General features: G+C 42.0%; 3 protein-coding genes across 6 annotated transcripts; 1 reads left to right on the top strand and 2 right to left on the bottom strand.

The window, feature by feature from the left end:
• Positions 1 to 614: 614 nt before the first annotated feature.
• TP53INP (Tumor protein p53 inducible nuclear protein) lies at positions 615 to 15,222 on the bottom strand. Of its 4 annotated transcripts, none has more exons than XM_017252190.3 (5): positions 14,974 to 15,222; positions 2,659 to 3,331; positions 2,071 to 2,551; positions 1,676 to 1,901; positions 615 to 1,619 (listed from the first exon to the last, which is right to left on the bottom strand). In XM_017252190.3, the coding sequence occupies exons 2-5, from the start codon at positions 3,026 to 3,028 to the stop codon at positions 1,455 to 1,457; spliced, it is 1,242 nt and encodes a 413-aa protein (XP_017107679.2). In that variant the 5' UTR covers positions 3,029 to 3,331; positions 14,974 to 15,222; the 3' UTR covers positions 615 to 1,454. The 4 variants fall into 4 exon arrangements, with proteins under 4 accessions (XP_017107679.2, XP_017107678.2, XP_017107681.2 ...); XM_017252189.3 differs by lacking the exon at positions 14,974 to 15,222 and adding an exon at positions 7,007 to 7,165; XM_017252192.3 differs by lacking the exon at positions 14,974 to 15,222 and adding an exon at positions 7,007 to 7,164 and having other exon boundaries at positions 2,161 to 2,551.
• Positions 15,223 to 16,409: 1,187 nt separating this feature from the next.
• On the top strand, positions 16,410 to 17,135 carry LOC108132778 (protein LLP homolog). The gene is made up of 2 exons (XM_017252335.3): positions 16,410 to 16,704; positions 16,758 to 17,135. Exons 1-2 carry the CDS (start codon positions 16,519 to 16,521, stop codon positions 17,010 to 17,012), a joined length of 441 nt encoding a protein of 146 aa, XP_017107824.1. The 5' UTR covers positions 16,410 to 16,518; the 3' UTR covers positions 17,013 to 17,135.
• Positions 17,136 to 17,146: 11 nt separating this feature from the next.
• On the bottom strand, positions 17,147 to 18,860 carry Syx17 (syntaxin 17). Its single transcript, XM_017252333.3, has 3 exons — positions 18,416 to 18,860; positions 18,115 to 18,361; positions 17,147 to 18,063 (listed from the first exon to the last, which is right to left on the bottom strand). Exons 1-3 carry the CDS (start codon positions 18,482 to 18,484, stop codon positions 17,477 to 17,479), a joined length of 903 nt encoding a protein of 300 aa, XP_017107822.2. The 5' UTR covers positions 18,485 to 18,860; the 3' UTR covers positions 17,147 to 17,476.
• Positions 18,861 to 18,902: the final 42 nt, after the last annotated feature.

Below are 18,902 nucleotides of genomic sequence, written 5' to 3'. Positions count from 1 at the left end.
AGGGCTCTCAACCTCTTGCAGGTTGTGAAAGAATCTTACCAAGAGCCCCACCTGAGATGATTCCATTTGCTGATTTACTTTCGTTGTGGCCATTTGCCGTTAGACTCGCTCTGCACTGCGGAAGTCAGAGGAACTGGAGGAGCACGAGAAGCTGAAGATGGGTCTGGGATGGGGACTCCAGGTGGAGTGGAGCTGGGTAACCCCTTACCTTTTGGCCAAGGTCAACGGCACCTAACTGTCGACACTCGGCCGGAGGAGTGTGTGCAGTTAGACTCGTTTAATTGCCTCCGTTTGCCAAGCGTGTCTGCGTTAAAATACAAATCACTAATTAATTACTTGGCACTCTAAGCGTTGTGAAAGGCTCGTCCGCCTCCCGATAATTTGACCCTGGAATAGTACTGCCACAACGGACAATGGCTTCAAATCCATAACCCAGCAAGGGCAACCCTTGTCCACAAAGCGTGACTACTCCTTAGATCTCCACCACTGACCTACATAATAGAAGATCTTGGTATGGCTACTTATTAAATAGTAATTTTGGAAATCCATGGTCTATAAATGGGACTATACTCTCCTCTGAAGAACCCAAAACCAACCCAATACAAATATCATAATTTAAGTTTTAGCTATATCATTTTTTATTGCGATTTTTTTCTTCAGTTATATATACTTTTATCATTTTTTTGTCCTTTTTTTCACACATTATCTTTTTTTCATACATACTCGCTCGCATTTCCAACAAAATCAGGCATACAATAGATCATTATTTCTGGTGCTGGGGCTATAATGGTACAATCTTCCTGTCGATTAGCTTACCAGTTACACACAAAGTACATACAAACACAAACAAATCAATTTCAACACAAGATCCATCAGAGATTGGTCAATCGAATAAACACAAAATGTTTTGCAAAACATATCATAAACTTATCGGTGTGTGTCTGTGTTTAATGGTTAAATAAATAAAATAGTTTTCTTTGCTATATTAACAAAATCATTTCTGTTGCCTATATTATACATATATATTTTTTTTGTCATTTTTTATGTGTGTTTATCTTATGGGTTTTTTTGCATATTCATTTTGAAAATTTTATTGCATTTTTTTTGGTATTTTTCATATAAGTTTTTAAATTGAAACGGCAAACGTTAAAACCTACGCATTTACACAGATACCATAGATAAATTTTTTTGTGGCTTTTGTTTTTCGTTTTTTTTACACAATTAATTATTAAGTTTAATTCATTAATCGTATGTGTTTTTAGCTGCTAGATTTTGATATTTTGGTGGCCTTTTTTTGCAGATTTTCTCTTTTCTTCTGGGGGTTAAGTTAAAATACTAATTAAAATCGGTACGCGTTGCCCTCGCGTGGCCTGCCATGATTGTAATGCTCCTCTCCAGCGTTTGGGGCGTGGGAGGCAAAAGGGGTGGGGGTGTGCGGAGCGGGTGGTGCGTGCCTAGTAGCAGCACTTGCTGCGGTTGTTGTTGGCGCCGCTGACCAGCTTGCAGTGCTGCATCTCCGAGCGGCGCGGGCGGTTGGCCTTGGCCTGGAAGTCGCGCACCTTGTTGGCCCGCTTCATGGCGCTGCGGCACAGCTGCTGGTGCTGCTTCTTATTGTTGCTCTGTGGATAAATTATTAATATAAATTTTCCTTATTTTAAATCCTTAGTGTGCTTACCTTCTGACTCTGGCGAGCCAGAGTTTGCTGCTTCAGCTGAGCGGCCGCATGGCGATCGAAGCGAGCGCTATGGGAGCGCTGCTCCTGCAAGGCCTGGCCCCGGGCCTCCGGCTCAGCTTCCGGCTCCGGCTCCGCCTGCGGCACCTCCGCCGACACCCCGAGATCAAGATTAACAAAACTTTCGGTGCCCTCCTGGGTGGACCTAATACTACGGTAAACGGACATGCTGCAACAAAAAGGGAAAGTGTTCCATTAAAAAATAATTCTCCAAATACCGAAAGTGTCTTAAATAGTTTCATTAGCGTGCTTTTCGGCTGTCAATCGTGTTTTGGAATCGGGGGATTTTTGGGGTTTTTAGGGGTAGTCTGGTATTGTGTACAATAAAGATCACCAACCTTGGATGCTCAATCAATAGATTCTCAAATGGTGATGTTTCCATATTGATTGGCCCAATCGAGGTGAAGCATGGTGGCGGTGTTACGTACCAGGACTCCTCCATCAGCACGTTAGCACCCTGACCCTGGTCGCTGCCACTGGGCGAGGCCACGTACAGCGACTGGCTAACATTGTCAGAGTCGGCCAGTCCGGGAACGCTTCTGGGCGGGCTCAGGGTGGAGATGCTCAGCGGGCGGACAGCAGCGGCACCGCTTCCGGTGCGCGAACGCTGCAGATAGTTGCGCTGCTGCTGTGGCCGCGGCCCGCTGTACAGGGAATGCGATTGGATGTGCTGGCGGCGGCGTGTACCCGCTGGGCCACTGCCGGAGGCCCCACCGGCGGAGGAGGAGGAGGCGGTGTTCGCCCCCCTGGGCTGCGGCACCTCTACGACGGAGAGTTCCTCCTCGGAGTCGCTGCGCGGCAGGGAGTCGTCCTCCTCGTCTAAAAAACATTAAAAACGATAATGGAAAAGTTAAGATATACAAATTTTCTGCTTTAGATGGAGATAGTTTTCAGGACATCGTTTTTAGAGGACTGTTTGAACTTACCTTCCTTCTCGACAATGTACCATTCGTCTTCGTCAAAGTCCTCGTCGATGGTTTCGCCCGAGGGCGTCAGTAGCTTGGTGATAGTCGCTGGCTGCTTCCTCTGCTGCTGCTGCAGCTGCTGCTGGTAGCGCTTGCCACGCCTGTTCTTGCCCCGCTTGCCGTTGGCGGTCCGCACCGCTTGGGCGCGATTGCTGCTGCCCGCAACCGATGGCGTCGACGAAGTGACCTCAATTACATCTCCTCCCGATGGGTCCCTGACGGGGCTGGAGGGAGCGTTCGAGTCGGGGTTCTGGGCAGGATTCGCTTCTTGGTTAATGGAATCGGGTGATGCTGGCGATCCGAAGAGGTACGAGGCGAGGCTGCTTAACATTATACGGGCTAGTGCAGCGGATCCGGTCTGGACTTGGACTTATTGCTTTGTGGGTGTTGAGATCAAAGTTGCTTCGCTGGTCACTGCCTTATGCTGTTGCTCTTAGCTCTAGGTTCACAGTTAGAGAGACGATGTGGAGATTGCTTATGTTGCTGGTGTTGTGTTGGTGTTTGTTCCTTGGATTTGCTTGAACGTTGCTCAGTCTTTTCTTTAATTCTTTTGTTTTTGTTACTGTTTGTACGCTTCTCTGTTTGCTTTCGCCGCGTCTAATCTTGTTCTCGTTCTGGTTTCGTAGCGTAAAAGCTGCAATCGAAAGGAAAAGAAAAGCATTAGAAATGAGCTTGGCAAATTGTGCGCATATTGCGTAATCGCCACCAGCCCCCTGCCCCGCCATTCCGCGCAGTTAACCCCCCACTTTCCAGCTCGCTAAGCTGCTTGTTTGCGTGGGTGCACGCTCACGGGTTCACGGGGCGGGTACTTAATTTCATTTAATTGCCACGCTCATACACTCTGCAAAGTGGCGCGATTAATTTATTGAGTGAAATCATGAAAAAGGTATTAAATTAAAGGAGTAATGTCTATAAATAGTAAGAATTATTTTTCACAAAAGTTAGGCTTTTTTTTCTTTTGAGGTTTAATGTTTAAGAAAAACTGGTAAGAGTACTAGTAATTATTAATGATTTATCAATCTTTCTTGTAAGTATAAATTAAGTGTATTTAATAGAGCATTTATATTTCCATAGGTGTCGTATATTTATTATGTTAATTATTATTTATATTTATTTATATTATGGCTTGAAAGGCATTAAATAAAACATAATGTGTATATTTTCATTCATTTCCACAAAATCCTTACAATATGCTCCAAAAATTATCGAAGGATCTAAGTATTACTTTCAGAAATATATCTCTATTTTTAAAAACTAACGTTTTTGAAATTATTAATCCTATATCATTCCTATCCTTTATATATATGCATATATATTAATCCCTATAAGTCTCCCGTAAGCCCCCTTAAGATAATTGATTTTTTAAATTTCAATTTCCTTAAAATTCATGCGCACTTTTTGTGGTTGAAATTAAATAAATCAAGTCATAGTTTTTTATTGTATTACAATTGGGGGAATTTAAGAGGAACCACTAGTTTCAGTCAATTGAATCTAATGAAAATGGGAACTCAGTTTCAATTGCGAAAGTGAAATTTCCTCAACGCAAATTAACGAAAGACGGCAATTGCCTTTGATTACATTAATCAGATTTTTTTATAGCACTGTGCTGACAACTGTATAATAGGCATGGCAGTGCCGTAAAGTATCGCTGCATTGGCCATTAAGTTTTCCAGTGATACTCGTATATACTTTTCCATATATAAACCAAGCCGACCAACCCGATTCGAGCCGTGTGCATGCGCCGAGCTTATGATCGGGGCAATTATATATGGCACACACAATACCGACTATAACTGAGTGGTGAGCACTGTGTGTGCATATATGCAATTTGAATTGAGCTCACGTCATGACAATAGGAAAATGTGGACCCACATAGCCCACGGGCAGTACACAATACACACAGTATATGTATCCCCCCAGATGAATTGAACTAAATCGTCTTGGCTGATTATCGCATCGTCATAAAAATGCCCGATCAGGCGCATTTTCGCCGGAAAACCTCTATGTGCTGAGCCGAGGAAAACTCTGGACCCTGGCAGAGACAATTGGCGAGGCAATTTGCAATTTGACCGCAAAACAAAAACGTGAAAAGCACCAGGCAAAAGAAAAATACTTTTGTCTACATCCAGCCACAAACTAACAAAGTGAAATCTCCTCCAGCAGAGACACAGTCAGAGCCAGAGACAGAAAATTGGGTTTGATGAGGCAGTCCGAGTCAAAATGTCAGCGAAAGTTTGACAATCAAATTTGATGGGGCCTGGCCATTGACTCATGAGACTGAAATAAATTCTGATAATTGCCCCGGGATGGTAATGAAGTAAACAGCAAAGGCCGGAGCCACCATAATTGGTGCATCCATGGACGATAAACGGCACATTTTCCGTTTGAATCCCGGCTGTATCTATGTATCTTTCGGATGCACGCAACTCATTAGCCTGACCTCAAAATGCCTGGCCATATTCTGCCTGGCCCGTGTTTGGCACTCTTTGCTCAAATAGAGAAAAAATATTCGCAGTCGAAACAAATTTGCATTGTGCAACAGCGATTGCAGTGGTTGCGGATCCGTGCTGGCATTTTATTAATAAACACGTACAGGGGGACCGATCGAAGGCTCATATGCTTATGACGGGCAGCTTACACCACCAACGGACGGACCCTAGATAACCCTAGGTTTGGTCATGGACCCCGATATGTACTGCTTCTCTAGTAAATTGAGTTTCACTTTTGTCACATCTGCTGCCAAATAATTCTGACCTTGAAACGAGTACATAATGTGTTTGGGACTTACGTTAAATATTCTTGTCTATTGACTCTTTGTTTCCCATATCATAGAACTTATTTTAGCTCAGAATTTTGTTGATTCTCCCCTGGCACGTCCGGCCTTGATCGATAATTGGTTATATAACCATAGAACAGATATCTAACGAGTTCCTTATCCGCACAATGTGCTGGCACTGTTCCGGGCACTATCAAGTCAACAAATGTTTGGGCCATCGAAACTAGTCCGGCTGCTATCATCGCTAAAAAAAATATTCGCCAACTCATTTGAGGGCCGATAAGCCGCACCCCAGACGCTTTTGCCAGACAGCGTCAACTATGCTAATAATCTCTTGTTTTTTTTGTTTTTTGTTTGCCATTTGTATAGTATTGTTTACTATACAGTCTGGTTCTGACTATAGACCAGAGTCTGGCGTGTGCAGCTAACTAGCCGACAGTCGAAAGTTCAGGCTTTGTTCAATTGATTGTACCAGTTCGAGGGGGCTGTGCCGAGGCCTCTAGTGGGGCTGGGCTAATGAACTTGAACTAATTTAGTTTAGCTGACAGCTGCTGTGATCGCAGAACTAGAGGGACCCAACAGTTCATTAGCGATCGCATCAGATGTGAACGGGTATGGCGAACAAAGAACAATATCTAAAGCTTTATTTTAAGTACAAACCAATAGCCCATTTATATAAAATCAAATCTACACACACACTCGAAATTCTTTACCTATATACCCATATTTTCTACATATATATCAGTCATATCAGTCAAATTCGTATCTGATTAGCTTTAAGCTCTGCCTGTCAAAGTGCAAGTTCCTTTGTTTTGAGGGAATTTCGTGTTTTTGTTTGTTACTTTTTTTTGGAAAAACACAAAAACCAATCTGTAACAAGCACTCGAGAGGTGCGAGTGGGTGGGGAGTGGTGTATTTCTCTTTATGGCATAATGCGGAATTATGCAAGCCAAACCGAGTGACGTCAGTCCCGACCTTGGCAGTGGCGAACAGAATTTTCGGAATTCTGCCAAAGACCACGTATCCCCAAGACCAATTCCCAATCCCCAATCCGAGGCACTAATTGAACACAAATGGAAAACTATTCTGGTGGATCGATGGGGTGATGCTCACCTTTTTGGGTGGAAAACTTTTCACAGTTCACGTAAATTCTATCAGATACACAGCCACGGGACAGATACAGATACAGATACGGATGCCAGAGCCAGAGCCACTGCAGAGGTACAGCCAAGTCGACACTCGTTTGCCAACTGAACTGAACCAGCGGAAGCGCATTTGAATTTCAAAAGCGGGCGCAAGAACAAAAGCTACGCTACACTGCGAGTGAGTATCTATGTAGAGTGTATCTGGGCCCGCATCGGTGTGTGTGCGTATCTGTATCTCTGTGTGCTACTGTAGCTGCTGCAATTTAGCCAATTTTTTGTTTCTTTTGTGGGTTTTTGTTAGATTTTTTTTGGCCATCTCACACCTTACACTGTCTCACAAAAGAGCTCTCTGTAGCTATTGAGCACACTTGACTTTTTGTTTATTTACCTAATATTCTTGGTGGATTTCACTTTCCGTGTGATGCACTGCGGCTGCTGGTGCTGCTGCTGCTGCGCGTTGCGTTTGCTTTCAAATATCAAAGGCGAATGCCAGCTACAGCGGACTCAACAGCGATCGCTGCTAAGGCCTCAAAACAAAAAAGTATCTGACAAATACTCGGAGGGTACTGAGCGCGAGAGAGCCAGGGAGAGCAACGAACGCGAGCGTATCTAAGCCCATAATTATGTATTTTTTTAAAACGCAAAAAGCAACGATCGCAGAAGGGGCACTGCAGTAAACAAAGCCAGCCAGCCAGCCAAACCCAAAATTATGCTTCCCGACCAGCTGAGCAGTCGAAACCGGAGAGCCCGCGAGTGGCGATCATACGTGCTGATCGTGATTTTTGTTTACCAACAAATGGCTTCTCTCTCGCAGCTGCAAAAAAAAAAGCACAAACACTGACACACAAGCTAACAACTACCATTCTCGCTCTCCGATCAGCTGCTCTGACGTTTGCGCATTGACACACTTTCGCCCCCTCACGACCCACCACCGCCCCTCCTATGGTGTATCTGTATCTGCTAGATACTTTTCTATAGCCGCCAGACCAAGTGGCTCTTCGCTGCCAACTAGCTGGCACGGGCACGGGCTACCCAAGTGACTAAGCAGGGGGAGAGATAGTGGGTACACACAAAAACAATACACAAAAGGGTTTCGAAAGTTCTATTGTGGGGTTTATGGAATTATTTCAATATTTATTTTTCCTATTTTATCAAGACATATGTAGTGGAAATGTTACTAGTTTCTATTTGGAGGTTAATGGAATTATTTCAATACTTATTTTTTCCATTTTATCAAGGCATACTCGAAAATATTTTTTTTTCCTTTAAAAGATGTTTACAAGAAAAATATTGTAACAATATATCTAATTAGAACTTCTCAACAATCATGTACGCATAAAAATGCTAATGAATCGCTGAGAACTATTTGCAAGTGTCATTCATCGTGAGATAGCGAACACTCGAGGCATTCAAATCGGTTCTGACTTAATTTCGTTGCCATTTTCACGATTATATGGCATTATGCAATTTGAAATCAATTCACATAGACCCCATCAAGTGTCTGCTACTGTTTGCAAAGATGTCTGTTGTGTCGGATTTTGAAAAACTTGAATTCGCACTTCATTAGGGTCTTTTGGTTTCTTTCCACTCTCAGAATGAATTCTTGTCCAACACACATTAAATAATTTCTTTTTAGATAATAAACAAGCACCATACAATTGCATTAAATACACATATTCCTGACAAGCTTCAAGCAAGAGAACAACCTCTCGGCCAGGTTCAAGGTTATTTAGCCATTAGCTTGTTTTCTATTCCCAACAGTTTGTTTCTGTTGCCTATATATTTTTAGAAATTTTATCATGCAACAGCTGACGGAGGTAGTGGCGTTTGCCGAGAGAAAAGTAGCTCACGGCTGCGATTCTGATTTTCGGGAGCGAACCGCGCACAGGTGCCAAAAATCAGACAAATGCTGAAAAAATATCTCCGGATATAGCTAGATATTTATGGGGGAAGCATATAGAGAAATTTAGGTATGTTTATGGCCAGAGGCCACTATAGCTACCGTATATCTTGTGATCTCGCCACACCATTGGCCAACCGAAGTTTTATAATTAATCTCAGTCTGCACGCGTCTTGTTTATGTTTAAAAAAAATAACAAAATTCCCCCACTTTTGCGTAGAAGTAAACAAAATTGGCGTCACTGGGAAGACTCTAACGAAATGGAAAACAAAATACAAAACTATTTGCGGCCGACAACACTTTAAACTCAAATAAACAAACGAAGCTGAAGAGAAATGCGGGATGTTTTATCTAATCAAGTAATGCTTATGGTGGCCATTACATAAGTTGTAAGCAGCTTCTTGTGCCCCAGTGCGATTAAAACAAATGTTGGCGTTTTCATTAAAAGCCAAACAAACATCTGAATCCATAGCGGCCAGCATTAAAGCAGTGTGGAGTGAACCGTGGCTGAAATAAAGTGAACCGACTTGGGCATTTCTTTCTGGGTTATTGCGCACGAACTCTGCTAACTTAGACCACTAACCATACAGCATATAGACAACCCATTTCATACAACGAAAATGGACGCGAAAATTTCTTGCGACAGGCCCCAGCAGGCCCCAGAGCGGATTTCTTACGCTCTCTTACGCTCATCGTTCGTTCATCTTACGCTCATTCTCGCAATAAATGTTTTCTGTTTCTCAGTCTCTAAACGGAGCGCGATGAAGAAGGTTGGCCTGCGCTTCGGTTGATCTTTGTATGTATGCGTGTCACACATTCACATACATGGGTGTATGTGTGCGTGCGATTTCGTTTCGAAGCCAGCGCACAAAATTTTGATTTTTCTTACTTTTAAGGCTTGCTACCCTAACAAAATTCGGGTATTCGTTATTTGATGAAATGACGAAAGAAATTATATTATTTTTTATTTTATTTTTTTTTATTATTTCAGCATACATTTTTAATTTATTTAGGAATAAGATTAAGTGTTAGTAGTAAAATGTTTTCTGTATATATATTTTTACGAATCATTAAAAATCAATATACTGAGAAAGTGTCAGAGTATATTTCGGTCGGAGTCACTTAAAGCGCCGATTGCTTTTAAGTTTTTGTTGTTCTGCAAGAGGCTTGTGCATGCCTACTCTAACGATGGAATGATTTTTAGGGGAGGGTGAAGACACGAAAACAGCTGATGGACTTGTTTACCTTTTTTGTTTACAATTTTTCAGGCACTTGTTATTATATTTTGGGTTATTGTGAGATTTAATTAAATTATTGTCGTTAATTTAATAATTTCCTTATATATATTTCCTTATATATAATAACTTTAAAAAGTAATTTAATTCTTCACCCGTCTTCACCCTCCCCTAAAAATCATTCCATCGTTAGAGTAGGCATGCACAAGCCTCTTGCAGAACAACAAAAACTTAAAAGCAAACGGCGCTTTAAGTGACTCCGACCGAAATATACTCTGACACTTTCTCAGTATATTGATTTTTAATGATTCGTAAAAATATATATACAGAAAACATTTTACTACTAACACTTAATCTTATTCCTAAATAAATTAAAAATGTATGCTGAAATAATAAAAAAATATAATATACAAAATAATATAATTTCTTTCGTCATTTCATCAAATAACGAATACCCGAATTTTGTTAGGGTAGCAAGCCTTAAAAGTAAGAAAAATCAAAATTTTGTGCGCTGGCTTCGAAACGAAATCGCACGCACACATACACCCATGTATGTGAATGTGTGACACGCATACATACAAAGATCAACCGAAGCGCAGGCCAACCTTCTTCATCGCGCTCCGTTTAGAGACTGAGAAACAGAAAACATTTAATGCGAGAATGAGCGTAAGATGAACGAACGATGAGCGTAAGAGAGCGTAAGAAATCCGCTCTGGGGCCTGCTGGGGCCTGTAGCAAGAAATTTTCGCGTCCATTTTCGTTGTATGAAATGGGTTGTCTATATGCTGTATGGTTAGTGCTTAGACCCACCCCGTTTAATAGTATCTCGGAGCACACTCTGAAAGCATAGCTTGAAGATACTGCGCAGTTTTCAGATACAGCAAATACAGCATAGAGGCAAATGACAAACGCCAACGCATCCATCGACAGAAGCTTTATACATTTGTGCCACTTCCAGCGAAGCTGCTTTTTATTCATTCTCTTGAAAAAATATTGTGCGTATTTGTGGAGAATATAAAATATAAATATAAAATTTCTTCAAGCTGTAAGGTCAATGCATTCTAATGGATACCATAACAATTATTGGGGTTTTGTATGACAAGTCATGAGGCTCATGGTTTTTAAATCTTAAACTTCCTAATCCTTCAATACACTATTTTAATATTTCACAACCGTTTAGAACTGATATTTCTTCACTCCTAGTGACTACAAAGTCCAATAATTCCATTTCAAAGCTCTTGGAAATGACGCAAGTGATTCCACCCACCCGAACAAAGAGACACTTGTCAAGTATTAGTGGCTACTGTACCCATACCTTTAAAACCCAGGGGGAGTAAGGAGGTTGGCCAAGTTCATTATATGGCAACTGCTTATCAAGCGATCAATGTGGGATTGCAGGTTCTCTGTATGTCACCCAGCACATACGAGATAATTAAATGAATAAAAGACCCTGTGTATACGATTTCAAGTTCGCTTACATATAATGGCATTTGGATGAGCTTTTTTATTATATTTTTATATGTGCAAATGGATGCTTTATAACGCGTAATTTCAATCAGGAGACGTGAGACGCAATTGACATTATTCCCTGGGAATCTTCTTAGGCCAATCCGGTGGACACGTCGCATTTATTTTATCACTTTGTTTATCAGTATCAGTGTCAGTCCCCAGCTGCTTCATATAGAATACTGGGTCAGCGCCGTCTGTGGCCTCCAGAATAGTCTGGTATGGTATGGTAAACAATCAATCAATCTAATATTCCGGCAGTCAATCGATTTACGCGCCCTTCTGGGACAGATTACATCAGCCCATCAGCAGTTTCTCTGGTGACTGGGAATAGCTCATCATCATGAGTTTTAACTCATGAGTCGCAATTAAATAATCTGAATTTTTACAAAAAAAATAAATAGCATCAAGGAAAAGTAATTTCCTAGCAAATCCATTACCTATATATAAGAAATATTAATAGAACTCCCTCTTAAGTTCTATACTTTAAATTCAATTTCTTCAATTCAATTTTTCTTCCCCTACTAATCGAATTATTGTTTGACACCATTCTGGCCAAAACCTCCATTCCTAGCCATAAATGTAGCATGCAAAGTGCCTTTATTTAAACACAGCAATTGTGTTTGAACGTCGCCAATTAAAAGGGAGATTTATGAGAGCAAATAAATCGAGTCAGACCCCCTCAGACCCATGCAGACGACACCCCTAGGCAGGCAGGCAGTCGGTTTAAAAATAGTTCCAACCGCAGTTGGTTACTGTGACTGTTACTGGATTTCCCCTACTTTTGGTGCAGAAACTGAGAATCCACTCGCTCTCTCCCGATATTTTCGTTTCAATTTTGTTTACAAACAAATTTGTTTGACCTGCGCAGTCGGAGGAAAGAAAGAAAGCATTTCCCCCCCCCGATGTCGATTACCTAGCAACCTTCACAGGCCCTATTGAATGTTTTGGTTTCGGTTCACTCTCTTGCTGCAATTATGTGTATACTACATACATATATATTTATATATATATATATATATTCTGGGTACATATACACACATAGTAATGACTTCCGCATTTAGGGAAATGTAGGCCCAGGAAAAGTTATTCGCAGCCTCTCCTTCCGCAACATTTTTGGGGGTCACCTTTGCTATTTTCGGGTTCTAGGGAGACCAACATTTTTGAGCAGCTCCCTTTGAACATCCCCTCCGGTCGGTAGGGCCACCCCGGAACCCCCCACATGAGCTCGGTTAAGCTGCAAATCGATGAAAGGCGCTAGCTAGCTGCAAATCAGCGCCAGTGGAAAATGAACACGTCAGCAACCCCCGCCGTGTGGCAGGGGCAGGAAGAACTGCGCAGTGTGCAGTCACCAGTTACTGGGCCTACCTCCTGAAACCACCCCCCAGACACACTCTCCTCCCCACGATTCCTACCCTATAGGCCAAGTTGCTGCAGCTGCAGCGTTTATTTGAAAATTATGACATAATTTTTGACTTTCTGACGCGAAGCCAAAACAAAAAAAAAGGAGCTCTATAAAAACGCAAGAGTTATATAACTCACGAATACCAGGCAACTTGAACTTGACACTGGGCCTGTGGTATTGTCTTTTTGTTTCGGGTCCTGGGTAAATGGCAAACAGGTTTTTCCCACACCAGACTCACTTTCTTCTTTCTTCGTTCCCACAAATCATAAATCAGGTCCTGCCAGGCTGGCCCGAGAACATCAAGTGTTCGTTGTTTGGCCGGCTTTGTTTGGATATCTTTCAGATACACATGTGTAATTACAGTTACGACAAGGCGGCTGACTAACTTTCTAATTATGGACGGGAATTATCGGGAGGACGGGAGGGCCGAGGGTCTGTCGGGGACGCAATGCGTGCCATTTTGGGATTAGCCAGCTGCCGACTCGGCTACCTGGTAAGTGTTTAGCCGGGTATCTGGTATCTGCTGGGTTTTTGTATCCGTATCTGTATCTGTATCCGTTGGGTTGGCTGAGTGAGAGATGACCCTAGGGGCCGTGACAAACTGCCGCGTCAGTTGGCAGCAAAAACTCTGCTCTGCTAATTAAAGTCTCTAATTCCGTCTAACGATGACTTAATTGCCTCTATTCCCTACTCCAGTGACTAGTTGGCTTGGCTCGAGTGAAAAGCGCCTTAAAGTTGACCAAAGCCTTAAAAGGCAAAGACTGGTTCAAAAATAGCACACGAAGGAACTGACACTGGCACAAAAGATAGAAAAAGTTAACAAAAAAATTGGGTCGTCTTTATAGAAGTATCTATTTTTAAGGCTTACACAGAAACAAGGTGTTACTAGTTTGAATAAAGCTTAAAGAAGAATGGGTTGAGTTAGAGATTTGTTTTTCTCTCTCTGTAATAGTTGGTTTTGCTGCTGTTTACCCTTTTTGGCCAATTAAGACGACCAGAGATTCGTTGGCTGCGATCGAGCACCAAAAGTATCTGTCAGATACACACACGGCCGCAGCCGAATCTCTTCGCTGCAGCAGCTTCATCAGCTGTTTTATTGTTTATGTTGTTGTCTGTGGCTTTTGTTTTTCAATTTTTCTTTCGTTACCACAGACAAGCAACTAGCCAGACTTGATTTATCATCCGGGACCATTCTCTCCAACTCAGCTCCTCTTTTATTTTATTTTTTGTTTAGTTTTCTTCCAGCACCTTCAGATCGGCTCGGACAATGGACAATGGCAACTGCAAGACCTGTTCTGCACATTTCCTATACTACATGATTCACTTGGGTTTTCGGTTTTCGGGCCTCCACTTGTATTGGTAATCGTATCTATAGTGCCCTCTTCCAAAAGCAAATCTTTGGCTCCCAAGCAGCCAACTTGCTCCCTATATTTGTTCGTTTTTGGCTTGGATCTTGGCTAACATTTTTTGAGCATTTCAAGTAGGCAGTTTTCTGTTGGCAGCCAGCCAAGGGTATTTTTGGCCATTGAAATGCTCTGTTTGGATGAGGAAATAATAATTGCAAGGCTCATTAAGATGTTAATCAGCGCAACATTCATTGCACTTGTCGCCAACGGTTGACACTCCATGAACACACAATCATAAAGTCGGTGCTGAATAAAACTTGATCGGGGCAAAGATCAAATAAGAGCACTGAGAAAAATACAGGCTAATAAGTAACAAAAAAAGGTCATTTGGATTTATGTATATTTACTTCCTCTTTTGATTAAATCTTTTATTTACTTTTTAATTTTTTTCTCGGTGCATTCAGCTGGAAAATGCCTGCGATCTGAGATGTGGCACGGATCTGATAACGATCGCCACAAATGCTGAAAACGTGATGCAAGTCAAATTTATGGCTATTAGATGCCCAGAATGGGAACTCCTTATTCGTCCGATTTGCAGCCGAAAACATGGGGGAAAAACAGTTGGGGGAAGAAAAAAAAATGTTACTTGGCCTGGCCAAGGCAAAGAAACCCCTCACACTGACACCGACTCACTCACACAGGCGCAAAAGTGTGAACTCTTTGAATGCGAAGGTGCAATCAGAATTTTTCCCTGTCTTTTGGTTTTGTTTGCATTTTTGTGTATGTATCGCTTGGCTGCACTTTAGATGTTTGTACATTGTGCATGTAAATCGGCTTTCAGCAAACTTTGATGCTAAACATATATAATAATGTACACATACACAAGTATATGGTTTGAGGGTCCTTTCCTTGACGGACTTCCGCCTTAGCTTCTTTTTTTTTTGGGGTTAAAACTGCACTTACTTGCTGCTGGGAGTTTATTGATCGATTGATGGCCGAATCCCTCTTCTCTGGCTGTCCTCTGGCACCCTCAACTAATTTGCACTGGCAAAGATTTTCACAATTTTTTAAATGTTTTTTGTTGTGATTTTTTATTATTTTCTGATTGCTTCCGTTTGAAAACTGGTAGAGGGGTGAGAAGTGCAGAGAGGCAAGAACGACGCAGCAGGAACTCCGTGACGTATGCTAGCAACGACTGACGAGCGAATGATGGCAGAAGGCTCAGAAACTAGCTGCCAAAGCTGGTTCTTTGTATCCGTGTTTCGGCCTGCCCTGGTATTGGTATTTCTGGCGGTGTGTTGGTGCCTCTACAGCTGAGCCCGACACACTTACCCTGTTTCTCAGTCGCTGTTTCCGCTGCTGCGCATGTGCAAGAGAGGCTTACCAGTTAATACCCTACCACCGCTGAGGTCTTTTGTATATTTCGGAAGTTTTATGGAATTAAAGAAATTGTTTAAATTTGACTTTTTTTTAATCTTTTACGTCTACTATCAACTAAATGTATTATTTAATTAAAAAACAAATACAATAAAATTGTTAGAGAAAGTCAAACACCTAGAGTTTTTTCTCCAGCAAATAAGGCTCAACAATATATAAAACATTCGTCTTTAACTAGCCTTAAAATTTGAGCATCATTCCTAATCCTTTGTTGATTGATATCTGGATTGGCAGTCTTAAATTAAATCATTTTTGTCTTGAAGTTTTTAAAAAGTTCGGTTTTTACAAAAAAGAAATATGGGAAATGAAAGCAACAAAACAGATAAACAGATACAGATAATATTACTGATTTAAATAATGAACAATAACTGCAAAACTTTAAAGCTTTCAATTTAATTCATATTTTGATTAAGAATATAGTACTTTCAAATTCAAAAACAAAGATAATGAGGGTATATCACAACCGTCTTGTTGAAGATACTATATACTGTTGTAATGTGCAGCACTCTCTTCTGACTCTCCCCATGTTTGGCGTCTGTGCAGTTTCCAGCAGCTGATTTTGTTTGTATACAAAAGTCATATTGCAGAGAGGAAAATATAAAAATATTTATACATACATACAGACGCTTATAACAAAAATAAAGGTTAAAAATTAAGTAATTTGAAGTTAATCTAAGTAATTTAAGTAGGTATATTTAAGCTTGTTACTAAAGAACTTAATAAAATTCTTATTGTGTCCATGGAAAATATATATATTCAAAATACATATTTTTTTAATATACTCGAATCTCTATGAAAAATAGAAAATAATTATCATTTGAGGTAAAAATATTTAAAAAAAATGTCTTAAATTATACTAAAAATTTGACAATGTAACGACCATCGAGAAAATACTAAAAACTTTGGTATATTTAAAAAATACCATCCGCGAGTGTGACCGCTCACCCCGACTCACGACCTATCGCAAAAACCTGTGGCAAATCCAAAGGCACGTGTTTACATTTTTGGAAGTTCGACGCAGTTGCCTCATTTTCGCATTTTTAGCCGTGAATTTAACTACCAAACAGCAAAATGGGCAGAAATAACCGATCACGAAAGCGCCGCGATGAAATGAACAAGATCAAGAAGGTGCGCTACGAGGCCAAGGAACTTATCCGATTGAAGAAGACCCTGGGACTGATAGATGCCGAAGGAAATGAGATAATGAAAGACATCAGCGAGGTGGCGCAGGTTAAGACCTCCAAGGAGATCAAGAGGGTAAGTTTTGATGAAAATATTTCTTGGTCGCTCAGTAACAGTGTTCCATGTAGGAAGCGAAATCCAAAGAGGAACAGGAACTGATCTACGAGCACCAGGAAAGCCTCGAAAAGGGTGAACCGGTGGCCGTTGTCAACGAGAACACTGGCGTGGAGCATGTCTTCAACAGCAAAACCCTTAAGGATCAGTACGGAAACTACCCGGCGTGGTTCAAGAAGAAGAAGACTGCCAAGCGTCTACGCAAGAAGCAGCACGCCCAGAAGAAGAACTTCAAACAGGCCTGGACCACTGTGAACGTTCCTCTGTAATCGGGGAGATGTATCTACTTTAGTTTGTAAGTGCCGGTTAGTTTAGTTGGATATTGTAGCCAGTTTCTACAATTATGTTGTAGCTAAGATTTTACATTGCATATTAAACTCCTGAAATTGAAACATCTGACATCTTAAACGTTAAAGCTATGTGATTATATTGCGTACAAGAACTTACAAGCTATACATAGATTTCGAGTCATGGGATGAGTACAACAACTATTCAACGCTTAAAGTAGACACTAAAATGGTAATGGTAGGCTGCATTGCAAAGGTGATCACAAAATTTGGGAAATAGGGTTAATTGAACTAAAAGTAGGCTAAAATCTCTATTGAACGGAACAGTAACTACGAACGCTGCACACGATGCCACTGGTGGCCGCTTCCAGGCGGCGCGTATTCGTCGACCAGATGTGCGTGGTGGCCAGAGCCGTGGACATGGTCCTGGCACTATCACCGATGGGTCATTCTGGCTTCTCCTTAAGCTCCAGCTTCTCGGTATTCTCACTGTCTCCCTCCGCTGTTTGTTCTTCAATATTGCCATGCATTACATTGGGATTGGCTTTTAGGACCGAGCCTCCGGTGAAGCCCAATATTCCACAGCCCACAGCTGCCAATCCTCCGGCTTTGATGCCGGCTACCAGACCAATGGGTCCGCCAACGCAGGTGCCGAGCAGAGCACCCACCACTGGGTACATTGCTTTTTTGTAGGTCAGCGCCTGCCGTAGCTGCCTCTCCCCCTCTTGGACATTTTCCAAAGCCTCCTCGGCATTGTCGGCGATCTTTTCCACCGCCACCGACTGCTCTGCAGTCAGTTGGCGCATGCCGTGGAACATTCCGTGCAGGTCGTAGATCTCCCTCTGTAGATTCTCCATTTGTTCGAGACAGGCTTGGCGCTGTGCTAACTGGTGCTCTTCCAGGTGGAAATTTGTCTGTAGCTGCGGCATGTGCTGGTGGGCGGGCAAGTGTCTCATGTCCATTTGCTGCGCCTGATTGTCCTCCTCGTCGTACTGGGAACCCAAAGTGGAGGTGGGGGATTTAAGTTGGAGTTCTGGAAGGGATCCTATTAGAATTTTCTGGTGTGGCTAAGCCAAGAACTTACCCGCAAAGTCCTTCATTCCAGCGAAGGCTCTTTCCCTGCCAGGGCGCATTAGCTCATCGAAGCGTTCTTGGTCCTCCTCGCGCACCTTCTCACGCAGTGCATCCATTTCCAGGAGGAGGTTTTTGATCTGTTTAATCACCCGCATAGCATTGAGTTCCTCCTTTTTGATTTTCTGCCAGTCTCCCAAGGCCAGACTCTTTTCAATATTGCTGCGGTGATTCTTGAGGAGGCTCAGATGGTGAGGAACCTACAAATATGATTTTTAGAAAAAGTGGTAATTGGTAAGGTGTAGTATACCCACCGCCATGTCCTGAAACCTCTGGATTGAGACCTCCGCCTGTTTAAGCGGCAACTTCTCATCGCCAGTCATCGTGAACTAATCTAATCTTTAAACGGGCTCCGGTTAATTAAAGCGTCGCGGTTAAAGTGAAATTAGCCACAAAGGGGCGTATCAGTTTCTCGAAACCTCCTTCTACTTCCCCAACCAACAACAGATTTCCCTTGTTTTTGTTTTTTTCTTGAGCTGCGCAGTTAGAGTTGGGCTTTGTTGGGTTTAGCGAGTGTGACGTCACCGCTTTATTTGCAGGGTCTTCAATGCGTCAAGATGCAAAGCAGCGTTCGCAGCCAATGAGCTGGCATGGTTTCAATTATGCTGGTGGGGGTCGCGTTGCACTGATTGATAATAATTCTATTGTTTGTGTTCCATTCAGATTTCCGTGATTAGCGCCAGTGTGGCCAGATTTGATTTGAAAAATAATACCAGTATGCCTGAAAAATACTGCAACGTG

This window comes from Drosophila bipectinata, chromosome 3L (assembly GCF_030179905.1).
Source record: "Drosophila bipectinata strain 14024-0381.07 chromosome 3L, DbipHiC1v2, whole genome shotgun sequence".
NCBI classification, from domain to species: Eukaryota; Metazoa; Arthropoda; class Insecta; order Diptera; family Drosophilidae; genus Drosophila; species Drosophila bipectinata.
The sequence above is the reverse complement of the archived record's forward strand: the minus strand, read 5'-3'. Positions and strand labels throughout refer to the sequence as shown.

What these genes read in the sequence shown, in the direction of transcription:
- TP53INP (XM_017252190.3), bottom strand. Translation starts at nt 3,028, where the DNA reads ATGTTAAGCAGCCTCGCCTCGTACCTCTTCGGATCGCCAGCATCACCC. An exon ending in CTATTGATTGAGCATCCAAG is followed by an intron (nt 1,902 to 2,070) that starts GTTGGTGATCTT and finishes TTTTTGTTGCAG; the next exon opens with CATGTCCGTTTACCGTAGTA. An exon ending in TGGCTCGCCAGAGTCAGAAG is followed by an intron (nt 1,620 to 1,675) that starts GTAAGCACACTA and finishes ATTTATCCACAG; the next exon opens with AGCAACAATAAGAAGCAGCA.
- LOC108132778 (XM_017252335.3), top strand. Translation starts at nt 16,519, where the DNA reads ATGGGCAGAAATAACCGATCACGAAAGCGCCGCGATGAAATGAACAAG. An exon ending in CCTCCAAGGAGATCAAGAGG is followed by an intron (nt 16,705 to 16,757) that starts GTAAGTTTTGAT and finishes TGTTCCATGTAG; the next exon opens with GAAGCGAAATCCAAAGAGGA.
- Syx17 (XM_017252333.3), bottom strand. Translation starts at nt 18,484, where the DNA reads ATGACTGGCGATGAGAAGTTGCCGCTTAAACAGGCGGAGGTCTCAATC. An exon ending in AGAGGTTTCAGGACATGGCG is followed by an intron (nt 18,362 to 18,415) that starts GTGGGTATACTA and finishes TCATATTTGTAG; the next exon opens with GTTCCTCACCATCTGAGCCT. An exon ending in TGGAATGAAGGACTTTGCGG is followed by an intron (nt 18,064 to 18,114) that starts GTAAGTTCTTGG and finishes GATCCCTTCCAG; the next exon opens with AACTCCAACTTAAATCCCCC.